The 15,786-nt window shown below is 41.0% G+C and overlaps 1 protein-coding gene across 1 annotated transcript in view; it reads left to right on the top strand.

Annotated features, from left to right (window-relative positions):
* The window catches only part of PON1 (paraoxonase 1), a 35,397-nt gene that overhangs the window by 12,097 nt on the left and 7,514 nt on the right, over positions 1-15,786 (top strand). Inside the window, exons 5-7 of the mRNA XM_026003795.2 lie at positions 5,246-5,372; positions 8,740-8,940; positions 10,266-10,347. Coding sequence (XP_025859580.1) covers positions 5,246-5,372; positions 8,740-8,940; positions 10,266-10,347 — 410 coding nt within the window. The remainder of the gene's footprint in view (positions 1-5,245; positions 5,373-8,739; positions 8,941-10,265; positions 10,348-15,786) is intronic.

Raw genomic sequence — 15,786 nt, 5'->3', positions numbered from 1 at the left:
ATCTTTAAAAAACAAAAAACAAAATCAAAGACACCTGGGTAGCTCAGTGATTGAGCATCTCCCTTTGGTTCAGGTAGTAATTCCTGGGTCCTGGGATCAAGTCCCACATCGAGCTCCCTGTAGGGAGCCTGCTTCTCCCTCTGCCTATGTCTCTGCCTCTTTCTGTGTGTCTCTCATGAATGAATGAATGAATGAATAAATGAATAAATAAATAAATCTTTAAAAAAAATAAAAACAAAACCAAATTTTAAAAAATGTTTAAAAGTGAATTATTTCCTCTCATTCAACTAAAGTTTAATCATGATTAATGTTACTATTCTGTTAAACGTATCCCTTGTGTTAATGAAACATAACCACTCTGATGCTTGAGTATGCTAAAATACTTAAGATTTGTAAAGCACTTATTTTTAAAAATACCAACATTCACATTATCCCTATAATTACTGCAGCAATAATTTTTAGCCCTGATCATTATGGGTTTTCCATTTTGAACAATTTTATGGATCTGGGAATTTATAGGGATAGATTTTTCTAATTGAAGGCATCTGCCAATGTCTATATCCACTGACAGAAAGTTGCTGTGGCCGGTTTTCTCTCAGCCCTGTCAGCTTCAGTGTCTTTCTGTCCACTAGTTCCTCTGTTTTGTCTGCAAACTACTTCCCCACATCTCAAAACTATCAACATATTGCCCGCATCCATTATGCCTTCCTCCCATTTCTTCCTTTGTACTTGTAGCCATTTCCTTGGTCTCTACATGAATTCTCAACCCCAGCTGCACACAGCAACCCCTGTGGGATTTGACATCAACTGCATTTTTTTTTCTTTTTACCTTGTGACCCCTTGTTTCTCCAGCCCTCCACTCCCTGCCTCTGGCAACCACCAATCTATGAATTTTGTATTTTCCTTTTAGGATTTAATTCTACATATAAAAAGAGATCACATGCTTTAGTTTTTCTGTGATTTATATCACTTAGCATAGTGCCCATGAGGCCCATCCATTTTGTCACAAATGGCAGGATTTTGTTCTTTTTTATGGCTGAACATATTCCTCTGTGTGTTTCTGTTTGTGTGTATTTATTCATCCATTCATAGACACTTAGGTTGTTTCCATGTCTTGACGACTGTAAATAAGACTGCAGTGAACATGGGGGAGCATATATCTTTTCAAGCTAGTGTTTTAGTTTTCTTTGGATCAGTACCCAAAATGGAATTCTTGGATTGTATGGTAGTTCTATTTTTAATTTTTCAAGGAAACGCTATAGTGTTTTTCAGTGTTTTTCATGCACCAGTTTGCATTCCCAACAACAGAGCATGAGGGTTCCTTGTTCTCCACATCCTTGCCAACACTTGTTATTTCTTGTGTTTTTAATAATAGCCATTCTAACAGGTGTGAGCTGGTATCTTGTTGTGGTTTTGATTTGCATTGCCCTGATGATTAATGATGGTGAGCATCTTTTCTTGTACCTTTTGGCTATCTGTATGTCTTCTTTGGGAAAACATCTTTTCAGATCTTCTGCTTATTTTATTTTACTTTTTAAGATTTATTTATTTATTTATTTATTTATTTATTTATTTATTTGAGGGGGGGAGAGAGAGAGAAAGAGAGAGAGAGAGAGAGAGAGAGAGAGAGACATCATGAGTCAGGGGAGAGGCAAAGGAAGAGAGAGAAAAATCCTTAGGCAGACTCCTCCCTGAGCACAGAGCCCAACACGGGGCTCAATCCCAGGACCCTGGGGTCATGACCTGAGCCAAAATCAAGAGAAGGACACTTAATCAACGAGCCACCCAGGTGCCCTTCTTCTGCCTATTCTAAAATCATATTTTTTTGGATTGTTTTTCTATATGAGTTCTTTTTATATTTTGGATATTAGCTCCTTAATCAGATCTATAATTTGCAAATATTTGTTTCCATTCGGTAGGTTGCCTTTTCATTTTGTTGATGGTTTCCTTTGCTGTGCAGAAGCTCTTTAGTTTGATGTAGTTCACTTTGATTTTGCTTTTGTTGCTTTTGCTTTTGGTGTCAGATTTAAAGGGATCGTCAGCAAGATCTATGTCAAAGAACTTACTGCCTATGTTTTCTTCTAGTAGTTTTATGGTTTCAGGTCCTCTATTCAAGTCTTTAATCTACTTTGAGTTAACCTCTGTGTATGATATAAAATAGTGTTTGAGTTTCATTCTTTTATATGTGGCTGTACAGTTTTCCCAACATGATTTATTGAAGAGACTGGATTTTCCCTATGGTATATTCTATATTCTTGGCTTCTATGTCATAGGTTAATTTAATTATACACACATATAATTAATTATATATGTGTCATTTTATGAGTTTATTTCTGGGCTTTCTATTCTGTTCCACTGATCTATGTGTCTGTTTTTATGCCAGTATCACACTGTTTGAATTTCTATAGCTTTGTAATATAGTTAGAAAGCAAGGAGTTCAAGATTGACTTGGTTTGGGTTTTTGTGTGTGTGTAGGGTTTCATACAAATTTCCAGGTTATGTGTTTTATTTCTGTGAGAAATGCCATTGGAATTTGGATAGGGATTGCACTGAATCTATTGCTGTACAGACATTTTAACAACATTCTTCCATTTCATAAGCATTCAATAGCTTTCCATCTGTTTGTATTTTCTTCAATTTCTTTCACTAATGTCGTATAGTTTTCAATATATAGGTCTTTCACTTCCTTGTTTAAATTTATTCCTAAGTATTTTATTCTTTTTGATGCATTTGTAAATGGGATTATTTTATTTCTCCTTCTGATAGTTCACTATTAGTGTATAGAAATGTAACAGATTTCGTGTATTGATTTTGTATCCTGCAACTTCACCAAGTTTGTTTAGTGGTTTTTAATAGCGGGGAGTTTTAAAAAACCTAATGACCAGATCCCAGGCCCAAATATTCTGATTCAATCAGTCTGAGGAAGCTCTGGGTGGCAGGACTTGTTAGAAGTTCTCCAGCTGATAGAATGTAAAGTTGGGGTTGAGAACTGCATCTATAGTCATGGCCTCCATCTTCTCAGCAGTCGCTCCTTCCGTCTTTCTTCCAGACTTGCCCCATTGTGGGTGACTAAAACAGCTACCTTGAAAGTCATCAGCAATGCCCTTATTAACAAACCTTCTCTCTCGCAGCTCACCTGCCCTCCCACCCCCCTCCCTCCCTTCTTTCATTTCTTCCCTCCTTCTCTCCTCCACCTCATTTATGCTGTTGACCATTTTCTCCTTCAAGTAAATTGCTCCTCCCTGATATTCCAATATACTAATCTATCATAGTTCAGATCCAACTGCAGGCTTCTCTTCCTGTTCACTGTTTTGTCACTCGTTTCAAATTTTCTGGACATTCCCCAAAAGCCTGATCTTTTGCCTCCTCCTTATTTGCTCTATTTCAGAAAGTTCAACCAAGTCATACCCTTTAGCTGTGCCTACTTTCTGGGAGTATTTTATTAATGGGGTATTCTTTTTTTTTAATTAGCTCTTCAGTTCCATTCCTTCAAGCTTACTAGATTATTCTATTTGAGTTCCTCTCCTCTAGCTGCTTTAAACTCAACATGTTGAAAACTGATTTTCCATCCTTTTATCTTTCCTTCCTTACCTTTCTACCCCCATGACATCTCTTCTTTTATATATACTTATATAGTTCCCTTTCAGTGATCTCCACACCCATTTACCAACATTATATTTTATTTTAAAACAGTTGGGTATGTGTACATTTTAAAAATAAAAGGGAGTAATATTATGCAAGCCCTTCTGTAAAGTGCTTTCGCATTTAACATTACATTATGGACTCCTTCCTACGACAGTGCATTTAGAGCTCCTTTGCAATGGCTGTTTAGGATTCAGATGCATGGGAGTGCAGTAATGTAGTTCTTCTGTTGATGGATATTCAGTCTGTTTCTGCCTTTATGCTCATTGCAAACAATGCCAAAATAAACATTCTTGTATATATATCTTCTGTGAATATTTCCTTAGGATAAAGACCTAGAGGTAGAATCTGCTGTACAAAACATGGATCGGGATTTCAGTGCTCACTTATGTTTGATTTTTCATTCATCAGCCATCATCAAGGGCTTTTGATACTTCTGGTCAAATGTTCCTATATACTTTCCTGCCACTTGTCGCGCAATCCCTCTGGCCCAGTCCCTTCTCCCCACACACCTGGTTTACTGCTGCTCCAAGGCCCAGTGAGTAAACCCTGGATCCTCACCCTAAGCCCTGACAAGACTGGCCTTCCTTTCTTCCTTTATGGCTGCAGGCTTCCTACTCTTTCTTTCATTCACTCTACTCCATCCACAACCTCACTATTAAGAGATGTACCAAGAAAGCTCCTGCCTCAGGCCCTTGGTATACTCTCCTTCCTCACCTGGGAATGCTCTTTCTCCAGATACTCACGTGGCTTGGTCTCCTCTATCATTTAGGTTTCTGCTTTAACATCACTTCATCAGACCTTCCCCGTCATGAAGAAAACAGCTTATTACTCCTCATTCCTTTATCTCATGTTATTTTCCCTTTGTAGCACTTAATACTAATTAAAATAAACACTTGTTTGTTCAGTGGCCTAACTACCAGAAGCCTCCTGGTTGCTTCTCTGTTTAAATATCTTCATTTCAACCTACTACACTTTGCATTGTTTTTCTTTAAACACCAATTTGGCCATATCAAAGTTTCCAAAGATTTCTGCTTCTTAAAGCAAAGACTGTAATAATCTAACTTCACTTGCCAACTCTAATCACACCTTCTTAACCACTTAGATTGGTCTCTTTTATGCCTTAAAGCTGTACTGACTCATGGAAGCTGCTTCCCTCTGATAGCATCTCTCAGGTGTTCTTTTTATGGAATTTATCATTTTACACTGTGTGAATTATACCTGACCACACCTTCTCATGTCCGTGTTCTCCACATCTTTTTTCTCTTTTATCTCAACTCTGCATCTTGCTGAGACCATTTGCAATAGAAAGCTTAACAAGCTCTTTTGAGTTTTAGTGTCAAGCGTTGCTCATTCTTTAGTTGAGGATTTTCCCCCCTGTGGAGTTTGGAGGTGTTTAGAGAGTGTCACTGGTTCTTCCTTGAGCCATTTCTTTTTCTTTGGAGCAATCACAAGTGCTTCTTTCTACAAGAAGATGAAAATATTCCATCTGCCTGACACCCTAAGTACTAGTTGGAGGTGGGTTGAAATTGCTTTTTGGAGACAGGGCTGACAGCTGAGAGCTCAGTTAATGTTTCGATTTTTGTTTTTAATCTCTTCGCAGATAATACTGTGTACCTGCTGGTGGTGAACCATCCAGATTTTAAGTCCACAGTTGAGGTGTTTAAGTTTCAAGAAGAAGAAAAATCACTTTTGCATTTGAAAACCATCAGACACAAACTTCTGCCTAAGTACTGAGCTATATATTTCTATTTTCCTTTAACACCTGTGGATGGTTAATCCACCTTTAGTTTCTCCATTTAGCCAGAGTGGGAATGGGGATAATGCCTGGTCAGCTCTCCTTTCAAATCATCACAAACTCCTCCAGATGTTCTTCTGCAGATACTTTTGAGGACTCAAATGCCTGAGAGAAAACCCATTCTCTTCCTCTGTCATTTCCCAGGTTGCCTGGGTGCTGACTTATGGCTCCCGACCTCAGAATGTCCATTTGAGCTGTCATTAGGACATAACTCTGTTCTTCTCCCAAACCAGACTTTGTATTTCAAACCCAAACCAGTTTCCCAGACAAATTCCACATCATGAGCTTGCTTCTTTATTCATTTATTTACTTTTGTATTGAAAAAATAGAATCTTAGATGTTTCTGAGACCTGGTACCTCTAAGAACTCCCCAAACTGCCCTTACTCTGACCTCACGTGATTTATGTAGTTGCAGGTTTGTGGTTAACACTCAGCTCTAATCCTAGGCTTCTTGACAACATAACACAAAGAAAAGGAAAACACCCAGGGATCCCTGATCCCCATCAACCCAACACAAAATCAACTTCCTCACTTACCTTAGGATATGGTTTGTGAGGCTAGTGATGGATTTGGAACAAGATTCTGACACGCTCTTCCCAAACAATCTTTATCTCCTAATCATTAAGATTTTCTAGAATCCCAATCTTTATTTGAATTAACAGCATTGGACTACCTCGGTATTTGTAAATCTAGATTTCTTTTAAGCCATGTGTTATTTACATGCAAGGACCTAGCAGAGTGCCTGGCACATAGTATGCACTCACTGTTCACTGGACCACCTCCTCTCTTTTCTTACCTGGCGGTTTTGAAGATGGAACAACTGAAATTGGAGAAAAACTGAGTTACTGGATGAAGGTCAATCAACTAATTAGTAGCTAAATAGGAACTGTATGACCCAAGTCTTCTGCATCCCTAGGATGAGTGAAAATTCAGAGAACAGCTTTTGGTGGAACAGTTTTTTTATACATTCACTCAACAAATGTATTTTGGAAAGAGAATGAGGATACTGAATGTCTGGCACATGGGCCACATACCAAAGTCTGAATTAGGGAAAAGTATATAGAATGGAGAAGCTGAGCTAATAATAATCGTACTTGTAATAATTGTGATAGTAACAATGAGTTTTAACTGTAAGTTAGGTGCTACAATAAACAATTTAAACTGATTACTTTATTATCTTTTTACAAATATCTTCTTAATTAGGTGTTATTATTATGTCATTTTGGATTTAAAAAAACACAAACTCTGAAGCCTGGAGTATTTAACTTGTCCCAGATGATGCCATCAATAAAATGATATAGCTGGGATTTTTAACCCTGGTAGCTTGAGGCTGAAGCCGCTGCTCTAAGCCACTATGAAATAGTGAAAGCTTATTTTATTTGTTTCACAATTAGTCTTGGAAGTTTCATACTTGTCCAGATTCCCAGCTTCAGAGTATTTTTTTTCTGAGAAATTTGCAAAAATGTTTGTCTTTGGCAATATAGAACCAAACTGAAAAAAACCATCATGCCACAATTAACTAGAATTCTGCTCTCCCAACAAAGGACTAGCCATGTAGATGTTCTGCTTTGTATTTAATGGTTGTTGATATTGTTGTTTATAGCATTAATATTCCTATTACTAACCTATCACAATTGAAGTATATTATAAACGATAACACAGTGGTCATGATCAATCATCTCCTGTATGCCAGGCATAGTGCCAAGGTCTTGTGTTCTTCTTTCATTTTATTTACTTTAACCTCACAAAAGAACAGAGGGGAAACTGAGGTATAGATGTCAGTGACATGCTGTGGCACCACAGACAATAGCAAACTACGTCAGCATTCAAATGGGGTCTACGGGATCCCTGGGTGGCTCAGTGGTTGAGCATCTGCCTTCAGCTCAGGGCGTGATCCTGGAGTCACGGGATTGAGTCCCACGTCAGGCTCTTGCATGGAGCCTGCTTCTCCCTCTGCCTGTGTCTCTGCCTCTCTTTCTCTCTGTGTCTCTCATGAATAAAATCTTTAAAACAAACAAGCAAACAAAAAACAAATGGGGTCTATAAGACTTATGAAACATTCCTCTGCTCTTTTTTATGAACACATGCAAATGATTTGGAAAGTATACTCATTTTGGAAATTTACTCTTAAAAGAGAGAGAGAGAGAGAGAAGTGGTTCATGCCTGGAGCCTGTACACACTAACCCTAAATTCCTAGGCCTTTTTTCTCGTGTCATGATCGTGGCCACCATTGATGGAAGGTTCAGCAAGTGGCAGGCTTTCTACAAAGCACACAGCAGGCATTGTCTTACTGTGATTTCCACTGAGACTCCCCGAATTAAGATTATAACCCTTAGTCTTATACTAATGAGCTGTATGACTTTGGGAAAATTGGTTAACCTCTCTTTACAGATGAGAAAACTGAGACTCTGTATGCTTATCTAACCGGCCCAGGAGCCCAGAGCTGCGTCAGAGCTGATGTGCTGGCCATGCCGCCCTCTGCAACGGAGCGGAGATAATTCTCTCGCAGATAATGGCCCTGGGGAACTTCTGTCACCTCCATCAGCACAGAATGACTCACTTATGTGTTCACTGTTGTACCTATTAAAGCAGAAAAATAGACTCATATATCTTAGATTTTCAGTAACAGAGAGAGAATCAAAATCAGAAAGAAAATATGCCAAAGCACCATCCTGTTCCTGAGCATTCTTGTTCATGGACGTTTTCCTCAGTTAAGAATCATGAAACTTTAAGGCCAGAAGTGATCTTTTAAGACCGAAAGAGCAGTCCATCCTATCCTCCTTTTACAGATAAGGAAACTGAGGCCCTGACATGTAAATTGCACAGCTAATAGTGGCAGAGCTTTAACTGAAATACAAGTCTCAAGATTGCCAGTGTTTTTCCCTCCCACTGTCTGATAATGTTCCAGACTGTTCTATATGAGAGTGAGTGCTATATGAACATGAATAAATTTTGCCCTGATAATGATTTCTGGCTTAATTTAATGTCTACTGAATTTAGTATATCCACACACACACACACGCACACCCCACAGCACTATTTTTCAGATACAGTTAATAGGATTTTTACGTTACACTGCTATAAGAACCTTTTAGGGTTTTTTAGAGTAACTTTGTCTTTGAGGATTATACATGTGGGATTGATGTCATTTTAATTCTGTACCATAACAGCGACAGTAAAAGCTTCATCCTGCATCTTCATTTTAGGGACAGCCATTAATGAATGCTAATCAATGCAAAATCCTGTGACATACAATACCTTCACCTGTATATATCACATATATGTGTTTGAATTTGCAGTGTAAATGATATTGTTGCTGTGGGACCTGAGCACTTTTACGCCACAAATGATCACTATTTTACTGATGTCTACTTGAAATCCTGGGAGCTCTATTTGGGTTTAGCGTGGTCATATGTTGTTTACTATAGTCCAACTGAAGTTCAAGTGATGGCAGATGGATTTGATTTTGCTAATGGAATCAACATTTCACCTGACGGCAAGTATGTGACCTCTTTAAAATGTCATGCATTTCCCCAGATTCTTGTTAGATATCTTTAGAACATACTCATCTTCTAAATAACATGGTGCGTTCTAACATGTTATCCTGGTAAGAGGAAATTAGGAAGAATGTTAAAATATCTTCATTTTTCAGGGGATAAAATGTATCAAATCAAAATTTTCTATTTTGTATAGGCATATTCTTTGAAATTTTTTGGGAGGAATTCTTTGAAATTCAAATTCTTTGAAAATTTTTGAAATCTTGCCCTATATCAAGAAGGGGAACTGTGATAAACATTTAGTATTACTAAATAGCTTTGCTTGGAGGGAAGATTTTTGAGTGCATAATAAGATAAACAGCATGTAGTTACATATCTCAGTAGTCCTGGTTTGTGACAAGATAAAGAGCTTGCACCAAAATGTAAATCAAGACACTGCGTTCTTCATCAAGAAAGTGTTACTATTGGAGAAAAGTCAGCCTAACTAGGCAGTGTGCTTTATGATGTAGTTGATTTACATTATTACTTGATGATGGCCCTGAAACAATTCACAGAGCCACACTGGTCTGGGGATCACACTTGGGGTAACATTGTCTATATACAAAAGCCATGTATCCATCATATAGACCCTTACTCATCTTCTATCATCACAGATTTCAGAAAGTTAATAACATATTTAGAGGGCAGCTTTCAATTATTTATAGCATCTCCTGGTCTTCCAAGTAGCAGATAATTAGTAGTTATTTTTCTTTTTGTCCTGGAACGCACTGACCACATACATTTCTTTATGATAAATGGGGCATTGCGCTGCCTGCAAAATACTAAATGCCCAAGGTCAGGACCAGACTCAGAGTGAGAGGGGAGGAAGACTTCTCTTATATCCAGGCCAAGCATCTTGTCTTCTCATACTTTCCCTCACTTACAACAGAGGCTTGGTTGTCAAAGGGCTTTCCCACAGCCTGCCCCAGAGAACTCACTATCCCCTGAGATGCACAATCTGGCAAACTAAGAGAAGTAGTGTAATATATTTTGCTTCCAGATTTAAGAGCTGGTACTAGGGCTAAGTTTCTTCCCTTCTAATCAAGGACATCTAGGTTCCTATCTTTAGAAATAACTTTTCAAAAATTAAAACTCCTTTGTGTACTGTAAACTCGAGATTTTTGTTGTTGTTGTTGTTGTTGTTTTTGGAATTTGGCGTGCTTTAAGAAGGGCTCCATTTTCCAGTCTCTAAGCAAAGTTCTTTCCTAGGAAGAGTTCTTACAACTTCACCATAACCTTCTGAGTCGTATTACTTCAAGTGCTTTGATGTAGCTCTTTTTTCTTTGAAGGTATGTCTATATATCTGAATTGCTGGCTCATAAGATTCATGTGTATGAAAAGCACGCTAATTGGACTTTAACTCCATTGAAGGTAAGATGTATTAACACTATAAGTTTGCAGAGTGATAATTAGATTCTAATTGATTTGTGAAATTAAAAGTGAGCAAGAAAGGATTGTCTAATTGGAGTGGGTGAGAACCAATTTTTCATTTCTTTATTAAGAGTCAACAGCATCGTGTGTGTTTGTTGTTCACTTTTATGCAGCTGCAGAGTGGGAAGCAGCAAACCAAGTACCTCACCTCTGAAACTTTGATTCTTTCTGCCCTAGTGAATTCTCAGTTTGGCGTTGTATTGTTCAGCTTCCCTTCCTTTCCTCCTTCCCTCCCTTCCTTCCCTGCTGGCCTCCCTCCCTCCCTCCCTTCCTTCCCTCTCTCTCTCTCTTTCATGTTTCCCTCCATGTGGATGAAAGAGCCAAGAAATCACCTCCACTGGTGTTTCATATGACAGCGCTCTCCACAATATTTAGAAATAATATAAATATAATATAAAGCCCAATAAAGTATCAAGGACTCCCAGTGGCCACCCCGCACCTGTGCAGCGCATCACTTTGCCACCTTTGTCTCCAGCGCACACTCTCCCTCCTGAGCCTACCTGTCCCTCAGCTCACCAGGTGGGGCCCCGCCTCAGGTGGGCCACTCTTCCCTCTGCTCCAATAACCTTCCTCCAGATCTCTGTGGCTCTCTCCTTCATATCCTTCCATTTCCACTCAAATGTCACCTCAGCGAGGCCTTCCCTGGCTTTACCTAATCTAAGCTTGCAACTCTGCCCCCCACCCCCAGCTACACACACACATACACACACACACACACACACACAAAGGGAGAGTTTGCAACCTGGGGGGGGGGGGCCTTCTGGTCCAATCCGAACCACCCTATTGCCCTGCCTCCCTACACTGAGGGCAGAGAGAGACCAAGAAAGACGCAGGCCACTCCAGATTGGTAGCTGGCAGGTTTAATAGACAAAGGAACTTATTTACTTGGCTTGTCTTGGGCAGCTGCAGGACGAGTAGCTCTCTGCATGCACCTGCCCACCAGAATCATAGCAGTTTGTCTAGAGGCCTTAATGGGGGTGCTGTCACATATACTGTCCAGTTGGGCTCAACAGCACCTTACTCTGTCAAGGCTGTGTCCTCTGAATGGCTCCCACTGTGTGAACAGTGGGCAGAACCTACTCTTCAAAGGACAGGGAAGGGGATGAGGAGCCTTCCCTTGTCCAGGTCCAGCTTGAGGTTCAGCCAGTGGTCACGTCCTCTCAGTGACCTCCTCCAGTACTCCATCCCATGTGACAGCTCTTACAATCTCATATAACCCCCTCTTCCACCGTGTGCCCTGAGCAGTCAGCAAGGGGGTTCACTAGAATGGAGGCAGCTGGTTTAGTGGCTATCTGGCTATACTGGAGGCAGATACCATAGCAACGATACAGGCACAGGCAAGAGGAAACACAGATTATGGCAATGATTCCTAAACTCGATGACAATTTTTTTCATCCAAGAGCCCCATGATCTGAACCACTGATTTATGAAGTCCCTTAAGCTGAGAGTCAGATCACTCCAGGCATTCACTTGTGTCCTCAAGTGATTTAATAAAGGGGACATGTTAGCAGACTCATCAGGTATGAACACACAATATTCTGTTTGCATAATGGCAAAGAGGCGGTTATAGTGTTCAAGGCCATCCTATTTTGGAGGACAGCTTTTATTATTAGAGACATTTCAGTGTCCAGTAAGGACAGGCTTTATTGGCTACCATTTAAGGCTTGCTGGATGAATTTGGTCAGGGCTTTGCCAATCCCAGTGGATGGCCTCAGATTTTTTAATCTCCCTTTGGCAGTTGCCTTGGCAGTTGCCATGGGTATTGTTTAAAACACATAGGGCATGCTGTTACTATATTGACCAAGTCACTGTATTTTGAGGACAGTAGAGCATCCCTGGAAATATGTCCTCCCACCAGGCATATTGGGGTGGCTACTCTTTTTATGCACCCAATCTCTGTATCTACTAAAGAGTTTGTTGCTAGAACTTATCCCCAAGCTATGACATCAGCTTCCTGATTGCCAGAGAAGGTCAATCCTTTATGAGCTGGAACGGGGAAGACAGTGAGGACTGTCTCAGGTTCTTGCAGGCAGACTCAAATGTTTTTCCATATATCCTGACCCCAGTGGGGCTCATTCACTATCATCCTCCTCTTGGCTTGCCACTGCCCAAACCATAGAATTAATCCCTTTAGAACTGCCCAACTGTCAATGCAAAGGATTACGTCAGAGCTCAGGAGTGATCACCAGACAAACAGCCCTGAGTTCAGCCCATTGGCCGCTGCCTTGTCTTCCTGCTTCCATCCAGATGGTGTCAGTGTTGGGCTGTATAGCAACTGCAGTTTCTGTTGATTGATTCCCTTGATTAGATCCATCCCTTACTCCGTCTCTAGAGGCTGCAAGGACTGCCACGGAAGGGGGGCAGGGACGGGGAGGAATCTGGATGATTTACATACTCTACAGAGCCTAGTAGTGCCTACATTTCTAGAAACAGTGGCCAGGGTGCTCTCATGCGGCAGATAGGAATACCACTTTGTGAACATGGGGGTTTGAGCCATGGCAGAGATGCATGGATAGAACATGTTCTTGGCCCACCCCTTGATAGGAAAGGAAGTTCCTACTTGATATACTCTTCCTTCCTGAGAGGCTCCACTTGGAGCAGTACTGCATATACTGCTAGAGCTGTTGCTCTATTGAGCATACAGAGTTTCTGTCCCCTTCCAGAGCTGGGACCAAAATCTTGGGGTCCTCTGCCCTTCTGTTATGCCCACCACAGTGCCCAACCCATACCTTCTAAAGTCACAGACACATCTAACTCAAATAGCAGCCCATTGCTTGGGATATGCCCAGAGCTTTAATCTCCTTCACTGGTATTTCTGCTTTCTCGAGGGTGACTTGATGCCCTGATCCCCAGTCCTACAAAAGTCCTTTCTTAACCAATCCATATTAGAGACAGAGACATGGTGTCAGATGGGGAATAAAAGTCCTCCAAAACCCCCAAATCCCTACAAAGGTTTGCACTGCTTTCAAGTTCTTAGAGGTTGCTAAGCTTGCACCTTATCAATCACAGCTTCTGGAACATATGTCTTGCCCAACCAAAGGACTCCCAAAAGCCTTATGGCAGTTCCTGGGCCTTGAATTTTCTATGGGTTCATGACCCGTCATCTCCCTTGCAGCTATTCCAGGAAAGCCTGCAGAATGTCCTGCAGCATGTTTTTAGTTTCTATCTCTTAATGCCCCCAAACAATTTCTATTGTTTGACAGTTACCATTATACTCAGGGGCAACAGGCCAACTGGATCCCAGTGGGTGTTTCCCCTCAGCACTGGTTTGATTGCTCTAACCCAGGGTCAGAACTCCCAGATAGAGGTTTGCAGTTTCATCTTGTAGAATGTCAATGCCCGATATATTCTCTGGTATTGGAGAGAGACAAACCTCAAGTTCTTGTGGTGGTGGTGGGGGGGGACACTAAATTAATCAAAGAACTTTCTTAAACATAACCATTTGCTCTCTGCAACCATTGATAGTGTTGAAAACTTCTGAGGGTTACCCGACAGGGCTGTCACTTCTGGAGGACCAGTGAGTAGTGAGTCCAACTTGAAGCCTCTGATTATCTTCAACTGCCCTCACGTGGAGGCAATCCTGGCCTGTATCTATACATGAGTGTGGGAAGCACCCACCCCAAATAGGACTGTATTCCTGAGGCTTCTGTGGGAGCAGGCAGGGCGTCAGGGATGGTAAGGGGCAAATGGAGCAGGTCTGAATCTGTTCAGATTTTATGGCTTTCCATAGGCAGTGAACACAGTGTTGGGTTGTCCTTTTTTCTGCTCAGGTGAAGTCCCTGCAGCAATGAGGTTAAACTACATTTGCTTTTGGATTATTTCTACTGGACCTTTACAGCTTATTGGGATAACCTTTAGATTCTATGGGTGATCTCTCTGTCTCAGGTCCTTCCCACGGCCCGTACCATTCCCCGGGATTTGTCAGTTTTCCCTAGATCAACAATGGATCGCCAAACATCATAAACATCTTGTCCCACAACTGGGCTCAACATGGACATGAGTGTCCATAACAGGTGTTGGGGGCAGACTGGAGTATCCTACTTTTCACTCTTGCAGTGAATGTGGCTGATCAGGGCCTTCAAAGACAGAGGTGGAGATTGCCTGTCTCATTCCCAACACCCTAAGCGTTGTTGTGTACCTCCTCTATAGATTCTCATGGTTCTGTATGCCCAGGGAGGTGCCCCTCATTGGGCCAAACCTCACATCAGGCTAGGACAATCCAATCTATAAGGGGGTGAGTACTTTGAACCTTTGAGTGCCATGCAGGTGCTGCTGGAGAGCAGGTGTGTGGTGATGTTGCTCATTTTCTCTGCTTCCTGCCTAGAGAAATGCCATCTTCCCCATATCCCATAGGAGCACTAACCATGCTGGATACTTTCCCTGGCCTTTTGCTGGAACTTGGCAGCTGTATCAATAAGCTCAGTGGAAGTACATTCTTTCTTCGAGAACGTTTCCTCAATTGGAGGCTGCCCCGTGGGCTGGGGTTGTTGTGGTGCTTTTGCTTTCCTTTGTATTAGGGGTTGGATAGAGTGGGGCCTTTTGTTCACTTCATAGCATCTTCTTCTTCACTCTTCCCACTCTTCCAGACCTTCCACCACTTCGTATCCCAATCAGATTTTGTCACAACACTTGGACCTTAATTCTTAGCAGCTCACACCCTCCTAGCTTTTCGAAATGGCATGCAGGGTCTCCAACTTATCATCTTGCTCTCCCACCTTGTCTGCCAGCCCAGAGCTACAGAGTAGTAGACTCCCACATGTCCTTCTGTAACCTCAACTCATCTTCTCACTTTCTTTTTTTAAAAAATTATTTATTAAAAACATTATTATTGATGTATAGTTGACATTAATTTCAGGTGTACAACATAGTGATTGGAAAATTCTGTACATTGCTGCATGCTCATCACAAGTGTAGTCACCATCTGTCACAATACAATAGTATTATAATACTATCGACTATATTTTTCATTTCTGTGACTTATTTATTTTATATCTGAGCTTGGTACCTCTTAATCTCCTGTACCTTTTTTGCTATCCTTCCCCCCCACCTTCCTCGCTGGCAACCACCAGTTTGTTCTCTGTACTTACGAGTCTGTTTCTGTTGTTTCTTTATTCATTTGTTTTGGTTTTTAGTTTCCACATATAAGTGAAATTATATGGCGTTTGTCTTTCTCTGTCGGACATAGTTCACTTAGCATGATATCCTCTAAGTCAATCCATGTTTTTGCAAATTACAAGATCTCATTCTTTATTATGGCTGAGTAGTGCATTAGATCAGCTGGCATTGTCAGGGATCACTGGACTCGTGTGGCAGTTCACAAGCATCTGACATGTGGGCCACCCTTCCCCACATAGAAGTCAATGGCCAACTCAAGATTTC

This window comes from Vulpes vulpes, chromosome 7 (assembly GCF_048418805.1).
Source record: "Vulpes vulpes isolate BD-2025 chromosome 7, VulVul3, whole genome shotgun sequence".
Lineage (NCBI taxonomy): Eukaryota > Metazoa > Chordata > Mammalia > Carnivora > Canidae > Vulpes > Vulpes vulpes.
This window is presented reverse-complemented; position numbering and strand designations above follow the sequence as displayed.